The 11202-nt window shown below is 43.8% G+C and overlaps 1 protein-coding gene across 8 annotated transcripts in view; it reads right to left on the reverse strand.

Annotated features, from left to right (window-relative positions):
• Positions 1–10305, reverse strand: part of celf4 (CUGBP, Elav-like family member 4) — a 95515-nt gene extending 85210 nt beyond the window's left edge. For 3 of the 8 annotated variants that reach the window (XM_085456149.1, XM_085456145.1, XM_085456142.1), the window contains exon 1: positions 9567–10303. In XM_085456149.1, the coding sequence (XP_085312275.1) occupies positions 9567–9843 (277 nt within the window). In that variant the 5' untranslated portion in view covers positions 9844–10303. Of the gene's footprint in view, positions 1–9566 lie in introns of all 8 variants that reach the window. The other 5 variants (XM_085456146.1, XM_085456150.1, XM_085456148.1 and 2 more) reach the window with 4 other exon arrangements.
• Positions 10306–11202: the final 897 nt, after the last annotated feature.

Genomic DNA, 11202 nt, shown 5'->3' on the forward strand with positions numbered 1-11202 from the left:
TCTAATTCTGCTCCCATCCCAGGAAGGTCATTCTCCCTTCTCAAGCCATGATGGCCACAGAGTAGTGCTTAAATCTGGTAAAATGCAGTCTATAAATTACAGCAGAGGACAGAGGGGTCAGAGCCTGGCATGGAACTGGGCCAGGAGCTATCAATCTGCCGGGGCCAGCGAGGGCGACATCTGTCTCTGGGACTCCCTCACTCTTTTTACTTCTATCTCTGCCTGTCGTTTCCCATCCCTGCTTTTCGGTCTTTTCTTTTCAGCCCCTTCCGTCTTCCCTTTCGTTCCTTTTTCTCACTCCGTGTCTGTCACTGAACAATCTCTCCATGCCTCCATTTTTAGACTGCACCTTCCTTTACAATCTCCGCTCTCCTTCTTTTATATCGCTCTGGCTCTTGATATTCTCTTTTTGTCTTTGTGTGCAGCCCCCCACCCAAGCGCTCTCCTCCATGGATCTCCCTTGCCTCTTTTCACGCATTCTCTTACATCATCCCTGTTTCAACATGTCTCTAATTCTGCTTCCCTCTCTCCTGCTCTCTCCCCCAGTCTCTCTCGCTCTCTCTGTCTAGAGCTCCTTGTCATTTTACGCACTCTTGCACCATCTCCCTCTGCAGCGATATGTTTTGGTCTATCTGCTCTCCAACCAGCAGGACAGAATAAAGCCTTGATGTACTTTCCCTCAATGTGATGCCAATATCATTTGAATGGTAATATCTGATGGCAAAATGCACATTTTGGAGGGAATGAAAATGGACCCAGTGGGTATTCAGAAACAAATACAAATTTGATATACAAATTCAAAGCTGATGTCGTTCAGGATTGTGCAAACTACACATTTTCCCCGAACAGAAAACTGAGCAGTTACAAATCTTTTCTGAAGCAAGTAGCTAACTCATGAAACCACACTTATATATTACAAAGAGAACAAGTAGTTTTGATATGAGGCTAACTCTGGAAGTCAAAACTTGTCAAGCCTAATTTACAACAAACATGTCTGTTTGGTTGATGCTTTTCCTAGTTTTGTCAGAACATCTTGCACTACATTTGCTACCCAAACCCTCGAAAACTTCCACATAACTTATTAATCATCCTCCATTTTCTGAATCAAACTTGCCTTTGAATAATTGAGGGGGCTCTTTGAAAAGCCCTAACCTCCATTCCCACCTTCCTTTTACAAGTCAACGTGGTGCATTTTTAATTGGAGGGGGCATGAAATAGGCATGAAGGGAGATGGGAAGAAACGGAATTGGAATCAGGGACGCTCAAAATGTGGCAGTCATGGCGCAGCGTATGAGGTTGTATGCAAGCATACAGAGAAGACTAAATATGCATCTGGCCTGACAAGTCACACATGCTTGACAGCCCATGAGGTGTTTTCTGCGTGCAACGATAGCACACGGCTCATGTAATCCCTGCCTTAGAATATCCTAGCAGATGGACCTAGATACGCCACTTTCAAATCAAATCAAATCAAATCACTTTTTATTGTCACATCACATGTGCAGGCACACTGGCACAGCACATGCGAGTGAAATTCTTGTGTGCGAGACCCACAAGCAACAGAGATGTGCAAACACAACAACACAAACGAGCAAAATACAAGAATGGCCAACCTGAAACTAATAAATATATGTACAATATATAATAGTGTATGCATTTCTGGATGTGTATACTAAATATTTTCCTACGTGTGTGTGTGTGTGTGTGTGTGTGTATATACACATTTTTACAAATTAAATAGTAAAAAAATAAAATAAAATAATAATAATAATAATAATAATAATAATAAAATATATAAAATATACAGAGTTGAATATGTGCAAAACAAGTGGCATTTATATACAGTATGGAGTGCATAATGTTGAAGTTCCAGTAGTGGAGGTGAGGTGTCTATGACGTGTTCAGCAGTCTGATGGCCTGATGGAAAAAGCTGTCTCTCAGTCTGCTGGTACGGGACCGGATGCTGCAGAACCTCCTTCCTGATGGAAGCAGTCTGAACAGTTTATGGCTGGGGTGACTGGAGTCCTTGATGATCCTCCCCGCTTTCCTCAGGCACCGCTTCCTGTAGATGTCTTGGAGGGAGGGAAGCTCACCTCCAATTATCCGTTCAGAGCACCGCACTACTCGCTGGAGAGCTTTGCAGTTGTAGGCGGTGCTGTTGCCATACCAGGTGGTGATGCATCCAGTGAGGATGCTCTCAATGGCACAGCGATAGAAGGTCCTGAGGATGCGGGGGCTCATGCCGAATCTTTTCAGTCTCCTGAGAAAGAAGAGGCGCTGCTGCGCCTTCTTCACTGTTTTGTTTGTGTGTACTGACCACGTAAGATCCTCAGCCAGGTGTACGCCAAGGAACCGGAAGCTGCTCACTCTCTCCACAGCAGCGCCGTTGATGGTGATGGGGGTGTGTACTTCTCTGCACCTCCGGAAGTCCACTATCAACTCCTTTGTCTTTGCGACGTTGAGGGTGAGATGGTTGTCTTGACACCAGTGGGTCAGGGCGCTGACCTCCTCCCTGTAAGCCGTCTCATCACCGTTGGTGATAAGACCCACCACTGTAGTGTCGTCCGCAAACTTCACAATGATGTTGGAGCTGTTAGTGGCTGTGCAGTCGTAGGTGTAGAGTGAGTACAGGAGAGGGCTCAGTACACACCCCTGTGGAGCACCAGTGTTCAGTGTGATGGGGGATGAGGTGATGCTGCCCAGTCTGACCACCTGGCGTCTGTCAGACAGGAAGCTAAGGATCCAGCTGCAGAGGGAGCTGCTCAGTCCTAGATCCTGCAGTTTCCTGTCCAGCTTCGAGGGAACGATGGTATTGAATGCTGAGCTGTAATCTACAAACAGCATCCTCACATACGTGCCACTTTGAGTTATGCTTAGCAATTTGGTTGAGAATAAACATCAATTCAACTTCCTATAAAGCATAAATCTCCAAAGCCGAATGATTTGTTTAGTCTACATGAAACAGTCTTGTAGGAGCTAAAACGGTAATTGAAAGTACATGCATTACAGTCTGAAAAAACTGTGTCTGTTTGCAAGGTAGTAGCAATGATTTGCTTTTGTGATATTAAAACCAAATTTAGCCTCGAGAACAATATAAGAAAGGGTCAAAACAGAAACAATATTAATCTATTTGAACGGGGACTGAAAGGAATGAGAGTCCTTTGGATATGTAACAAGAATTAATGCTTGCAGGGTATGCATTAATGGGCCATTGCCACAGTTGGCTGTGACAAACTTTGGTTCTATTTTTCATATTGCTGCTGTGTCATGCTGCTATTTCCTTGTGGAAAGCCTCTGCAGTAGAGAGCTGCAGCTGGGCCCGTTTTTATGAGCATACTGAGATTTTGAATCAGGTTTGGACCCAAGATATATTAGTAAGCATTAAAAAAAGTCACTCTTGAGCGCTACCGTGGCTATGATTGAACTCACAGCACTGTAAGCACATGTGGCACTGTGTTTTCTTGTATGCTGATACGCACAGATCACATAATTCTAAACTGTATGCATATAAAAAGATGATCAGATGACAGATATATATAGAAAATGTATATATACCTCGCTTTAAATACACAGGTGCACAGACACAAATATGTGTATTATAAAATTTCCGACCATAATGCCTCCTGACTGTGCAAAGCTTGATAAAAGGAGCCAGAAGTTCTAATCGAAAAGGCAAAACACCAGCTTCTAACTTCAAAAACAGAAGTGATTCATAATCCTTTGACTGCTGAACAAAAGTAACTATTGTTAAACCTTTTACACTCAACAACCACATATAGAGTGGAGTGCCTGTGTAGTTGTATGCCACAGATAAGTATTCTAGAAATGAAACTAAATGCAAAATCTAGACAGTTAAACAAAGAAAAAAGACACATTATATTTTTTTATATTAGCATACATGCAGCTCCATGACAATGCTTTTATATATCATCTCTATCATTTCGAAATACATTAAAATTTTGAAAAACTGAAGGAAACCTTATTAAGCTGAAAGGAAAAACAAAGCTCTTCCTCACAGGAAGCTCTATGATTAGCACTGCAGACTTGAACACATTCAGCAGCAAAACAAAATGAAACTCAAAAAAAAACATGTAAGACTTTCCAACATTTCAAAATTATTGCATTCTCCATCTCCACAATCGGCCACCGGTGCTTGAAGCAGGGGGCGTTGAAGTAGTATTAAGGGTAGCTAAAAGACTGAGGAGGCCCAAAGCATCAACTTTTAAAAAATTTACCACAAAGCACAATAATATTTAACTGATGCAAGAGCCTTGAAAACCGAAAACATTTACCTCTCCAAGGAGCACTTGTCAAAAAAAGGTTGTTTTTTTTCATCCTCTGAAAAAAAAAAAGCACACGGGGGCAATGAACACAGCAATAAGAAAGCAAGATTAGGAAACAAAGACAGAAAAAAACGCAGATTGTGGCGCAAGCATCTCAGCAATCTTTTTATGAAAAACTAAAAAGCCAAATGTTGTTGAAAGATTTAAGGCATGCTTTATTTGAACTCAGCCCTGGGTTAACTCTGTCAAAACACAAGAAAGCTTTTATAATGTACATACAAGTTTTTCAAAGAGTCACCTTAAAAAGTGTTGGAAACATCTGTCACCGCCACTGACCGCTGTTGGCCACAACTTTATCACGTGGAACAGGTTTGAACCACAAGGCAGTTGTTTCTAATTTTTGAATTCTAATTATACAAAAATGATGTGCATTGTGTTAGTGGAGGAAAGAAACAGTTATTAGAAAGTATGCTGTTGTTATTAACAAAAATTATTAAAAGATAAAAAAAGAAAGTTTGCTGCAGGTTGAATGCTTAGTGTGTGTCAGTTGATTTGCATCAATCTTGAGGACATGAAATGAGGTGAACAGGCAGGTGCACAGCCTTCTCTTTACATAATTCTCTGTGTATGTAAAGGTCAGTGGTTTAATGAGAGGACTGCCGAGGTCAGGGGAGCCAGAGGGCTCCACCTCTCTGACAGGCCACATAACTCCAAACCTGCTGTTAGCATGCTAATCCTTGCACAAGCTCCATGAGCACTGCCTCCTTTGGCTTGGTCAGACCATCTCTCAGTGTGACTAACTGGCTCCCCGCTCGGCCATAAGCCAGCCCCCATCTGACAGTCCCCTCCAATAATAATGGACAACAGAGGCAGCACTGGTTTGACAACGGTCCTCGTGACAAATTAGACTCGTTGTACTCCTCATTCTGGCTCCGCCTCTCGATTTCTTCTTGTTGCTTGGCAGTTCTGGGCTCTGCCAGGGCAGTGGGCGCGGTATGGCACCGGTTGTTGAGTTTACTTTGGTATGAAGTGCCTTCCTCTACGACACATGCTGCCTTTCTCCCTGACGAAACACTCGAAATCGATGCGTCTTCATAAATTTGGAGCACAATGTGAGACCTGAGCGTGCATTCTGAACGGCGCTGAGTGGAACACGGGCCAAGGAGACAAGGAGCACATAAACATACACACTCACTCACACAGTCATCCAAAACTGAATGCGAAAGGAGGAGAGGGAAGGATCCCACAGAGAGGATGATGCAACCGGAGTGAAATTTTTCGGCCGGAACGCATGCTGCATTAACGCAGACCTGCAGGACGAAAACACACACCCGTACTTCGTTCTTTTTCTTGTTCAAAGCTAAATTTGGTTTTATTGCCCCATTTTTTAAAAATAAAAATAAATAAATAATTTTTTTTTGCATCCAACAACCTGTAACATACAATTTCCTGAAAAAAAAAAAGATCCTTTCATGTTACTGGCATCATGACTTTCTGGCCTCACTGAGAATGATAAGCCAAATGAGCTGTTCTGTTCTAAATCTGCTTGCCTGACAGATTCAGGTGAAAGAGCTATAATATCTAAAGTGAGGGAATTCGAGAGAACCATAACTCCCTTTATGACCTGCACAGATTATAGTCCCCATCTGCAGCATAAGGCATCTGCAGTATGGGTAAATTTAAACAAGATTACAGTCGGTCATTACACTACATCTCTGCTTATTTGATTTCAATCATATTCCATCGTAAATATTCAAATAAATTTCTGCAGTATTGATGGACTTATAAAATGGTTTAACAGCCAATCCATTTCTTTTCATTGGGTTAGTAGTGTCTTGTGTAAGTTGAGAAAGCCTTATGAAAGGGTGTAGTCTCGGCCAAAGACCTGTGGCGCCTCGCTTACATCACTTCCCAGGTCAAAACGGACAATTTGGCCCAACTCTAAATGAGTTTTCAACACCTGCCTTGACTTTGAGCAACTCTCCAGCTTTGTAACTACTTTAACTGTCGGAGCCTATGGCGAGAGCCGCTGCTAATGTATTTAGTTTGACCAAGGACAAATATATTACTCACATTAAATAAGCACCAAATGAAACAATGGCCCTAAAACAAACTTGGTGACAATTGTGTTTGCTAAGAGGAAAGAAAGATGCTGACAATAAAGGTTTGCCAAGAAATACAATGCTGCGTGATGATGTGACAACAGTAAACAGTAGATAACACCTTTGGTTATTAAATGTGCTCCCCCGTATCATCACAGCTCAATTGCCCCAGTGATTATTACACGAAATCAGGTTGATGAATAGTGCTAGCAATCACATCTACACCTGCTCTTCTTGAATGGATCTCCACCTCCCATGCAGCATTGCCAGAGAAAAGAGAAAGGGTTGGCTCTTTGTGCTCGCCGTCCCGTTGTGCTTGGTAGCAGCAACAGCAGCAGCAGCAGCAGCCGGTGACCATTATAAATGGCCTCTATTAGCATGGCTGAGTCGCAGAGGGGAGAGAAATAAAATCATTGGGAGAATGTAGGCCTGCACTGGTGTCCCTGCACCCGCTACCAAGCTCTGTCGACCTCCGTCCCAAGCTTCCCTCCTCCCCTCCATTCCAAGGGGACACAATCCTAAAGACTAGATTACTAATGATACATGGGGTCATTATGGGGAGGGTTATGGCAATAGTATCACAGGCACAGCTGACAATAGCAATAAGAGGGGTAGCTTTCTTCAGCGGTAGCATTACCATAGCAAAGGCTGTTCTTTATGCCTGTTGATGTATAGCAGAAAAGGATGAGGGTCTTTTATTTCCTGCCATAGCAGAAAAAGCTGTGTATTATCTCCCTGAAAACCATGCTTAGGTCTTTGTTAAAATGCCATGTCTCTGTGAGTAACGTTAAATGAACACAAAAGTATCCCCAGACAAGGCATTACCATGTTAACAATAACAGTTACCAGCTACGTGCTACATGGAAAAGCAGAGGTAGAACAAAATTGTAAAGTAAATGGCAGTCGATCATCTACAATCTGTGGTTCAAGCTGGGGCTTTGTACTACCACAACCATTACAGAACAAGATGCACTGTCACTGAACACACAAGGTGTCAGTGCATAAAGTGAAGAGAAAAGAAGAGCGAAGGAAGGGAAGGAATGAATGGAATCAAGCAGAGTTAATAAAAAGGAGAAAAGATGGAAGAGGACTTTTCTGCTGGACAGTTCTATAGACTTCACTCCACTGGAGCATTTCACACCTTAAAGGGTCATCATGCCCTCAGCTTGATGCTCTCTATTCTGTAAGAGGACAAATGCAAACAGTCTGAAGAAACTGAAAGGAAAGGGGAGAGCCACACATATGCGGAAAAGCTGACAGGGAAGCGTAGCAGCTTGAAAGCCAGTTCAAATGTGTTCATACATAAAACTGCTATCAAATTCGTTCACATGGATTAATTTCACTTTCATTTCTGCAGATCAGTAATGGTGATCTCTTTAGAAAACAGGTTCTTCGTATATATATTTTAATATTTGCGAACTGCATTTATCTTCCTGTGATGGCTTACTGTACCTAGTTCATGCGATATTGTGCAGTGTTCAATAAGCCCAGTGTGACGACAGTCGGTCACTTTGCCCGTTATCCGTGGGATGTACTGTCTTTTACTGCTAATTTGGGCATCTTCTACGGAAACCTCAGGGTGCGGGGGAAACGCGGCCTTCAAACAGCTCGCAGTGAGCCAGTGAGCTGGTAAGCCAAGGAGTAGCTGGTGCCTCGAGCTAGTTAAAATATGAGCACAGCGGGGGCTCGCTAATGAAAGCGGGGGCTCAGCCTGGGAAGCAGGACCGTATATCGCAGTTAGGAGACAGTTCTTAGAATCAGCTGGCGAGCCATGCCTATAGTTCTGGGGCCACTAGTGATTAACCGTCCAACAGGGAGTCTCTACTACAGCTGGGCTATTAATAAAAGATACACCCCCCTCCTCCTCCTCCTCCTCTTCTCCTGCCTCTTTGGTTCCCTCAATGTCTGCACACACTCTCTGTCCTCTAGAATTTATTTGTATATCATAATCATTTCCTGACACATGGTGGATGTCACACATTGTTTGCACGAGGCAAAGGTTCAGGGTGGGGGGTGATGGCTTAAAAGGCAAAGGAGAGGGGTCCTGAAAAGTGGCAGCTTACTTTTCACCCTGCGATGTGTCCTGCAGGTATAGCAGATCAATTTGTGACCTCTCACTAGATGGTGATTTCCACAGAATGACTATTCCCGTGAGAGTAGAAAATAAAATGCAAGGGTAAGGCACCATCATTCATGCTGGAGCACTTCAATTCTTTATATTACACCAGAAGGGCATATAACACTGTTGCATCAAAAGTTTATGATGATTCACTGTCGTCAATTCTATAACAAAGGCAACCCTGACAGGGTCAGTCATTGTTGGTACAGAAAAAGCTATTAAGGCAGTATTTGATTAGAATATTTCAAAACTGGTTAAAATAATACCTCTATATGCAATCACCACTTTAGTGCGATTTCTTCTTTTTATTTTTATTTTTAAGAGGGAATCACTTCGATCACCCAAACCTGAAACACTGACAAAGGCTTAAATGCTGCACAAAATTACAACATGCTCATAGTCCTTCCACTGTTGCACACGTTCGTGTACATGTGCACGCGCACACCCTCCCTCACTCACTCCCTTCCTCCCCCGCCAACTCATCACAACCCCCACCCAACTACCCCCCAACACACACACACACACTGAGCGACTTACAGAATGTATTGCTTTGAGGCAATCAAACAGCCTCCCTGCTATTGCAACGTGAAAACACCAGGTTAATAATCAGGATTCAGCAGAGTGAATGAAAGCACGTTTACAACCGCTGGACTAGATGTGTGAATACTCCCGTGCACACTATAGGAACATTGGTCCTCCTAAAAATCACCCCCCACACATATTCATGCCGTCGTGACTCCCGATTCGTGACACTCTTATGCTTGCATATGTGTGTTTAATAGGGTAGAAAATGAAGCACTGATTTTGGGAGCCAGTGACAAGTCAGACGCTGGAAATAATGTCCCCCTCTACGTGCCACAAATGAAACAAAATGCGAATAAACATGCAGAAAAGTAATTCAAGCTCCAGCACTATAGAAACAATTGGCCAACAATTGCGCTGCTCTACCTATTAAATCCCGCATGATTCAGGCGCCCCGCTCTTACCAAACGTGTGACAGATTTCACTCTGGCAAAAACAAATAGAGCCATAGGTGTCGCGGGGAATATGGGCATAACCCACCTTTGTGCATGCCCGTGAAGCGGTCTTTGAGCACAGTGAGCTCGTAGATTTTGCCGAACTCCTCGAAGAGGGGCCGGAGGTCCTTCTCATCCAGGTTGCGGGGGATCTGACCGATGAAGAGTTTGATGGCATCGTGGTCCTTCATGGGGATGGTGGCCGGGCATCCCGCCGGGCTGTGGCTGTGGTTTAATCCGTTCACGAGCCCGTTCGTGCTGGCGGAGACCACACCAACACCGTGCACCGTGCCGTCCACCTGCCCGTTGGTTAAAGTTGCCATCTTCGGACCGGCCAGTGAGTTGGGATGGGTACAACAGCAGCAGATGGTAATGGTGGAGTCTCGTTTTACGTTGGAAAAAAGCTGGTGGAAGTCTTGGTCAAAATTTGGTTCCGAGACCAAGCCGTACCAGGGATGGTTCCGCTCTCGTCCTATCAAAGCCAGTATTTACAATGATTTGAAAACACATGAAGCATTTGGCGAAGACGCATATCAAAAGCGCGCAGTGCCGTTGGTCCCGGTGGAGGCTTTGATTCCTTATATTTATGTCCTAACCAATAACTCGTTCATTGATTTCATAAAAGAGAGAGAGAAAGAGAGGGAAGAAGAAGGGGGAGGGAGAGAGAGAAGAGAGAGAGAGGGAGAGAGACCAAGAGCGTTCACTGTCTATTTACACCCACGTTCCTTCGTCCCAGCTTCTTGGCACCCTTTTATTTTTTTTGCATTGAGGAGTCTGTAAGGGTGTCTTCTCGGTTTAAACGAACAGGGTCGGTTCGATCTCTGCCAGAACAGAGGGGAGGTTAGAATAAAGGGGGGGCGCTTTAAACTCGGCATATATAAACCCAGCATATTTCTGTCCCCCCCCCCTTTTCTTCGGCAAGTAGACAATGGTACATTCCACCGAGGGGAGAGGGTCTATAAATAGAGAGATATAGAGAATACGGTCCTTTGTGCTCCTACTCAGAGCAAATAACTACACTTTCAAGAACTTAAGAATGCAATACTTGGGTGACTGACAAACACTCACACACGCAGATACACACAGACAAAGACTCTCTCTCACACACAGTTTTTATCAGGAGTAATAAGCCGTACAGCTATTTTCAGAAATGTACCTACTATTAAGTGAAAATAAACATTGACCACAAATTGATGGTGTCTGCGGTTAATCGGAGGTTTATTTATTGTTTTATGTGCTTAAGTCACTCTGCATATCCTTCATCCACCTTCCTCATCCTCGACGGCAGCAGCAGCAGCGAGTCGCTGCATCCTCGCTTCGCTCCAGGACGGTGGACAGCTCCGTGGTGCTGAAACACAGCCTTACAGGCGAAGCTCAAAAATACACGAATGGAGAATTCCTCGCACGGCTTCGACTGTTCGCTGTTATCAAAAGCAAGCACAGCTTTTTTTGCAGCGGTTTAGACTACGTATTATTATTACTTTCTTCTGCCGTTTCGAAAGTCACACCGAATAGATTATTTCATTTTCAGAAAGGGGAAGTCTGTGAGCACCGCCGAGTGGCGTAGAGAGGGGGCACAAGGAAGAAAAAAAGGAAGAAAAAAAGCCATTCGGGTTATTTCAGGTAATGAAGACAATGGGGTGGGGGGGGGGCGACTACATTTTGATTCCATTTACACCAGA

Source organism: Copadichromis virginalis, linkage group LG5, assembly GCF_057382275.1.
Source record: "Copadichromis virginalis isolate Kocher_CV1m ecotype Utaka linkage group LG5, C_Virginalis_male_GT1.1, whole genome shotgun sequence".
Classification (NCBI taxonomy): Eukaryota; Metazoa; Chordata; class Actinopteri; order Cichliformes; family Cichlidae; genus Copadichromis; species Copadichromis virginalis.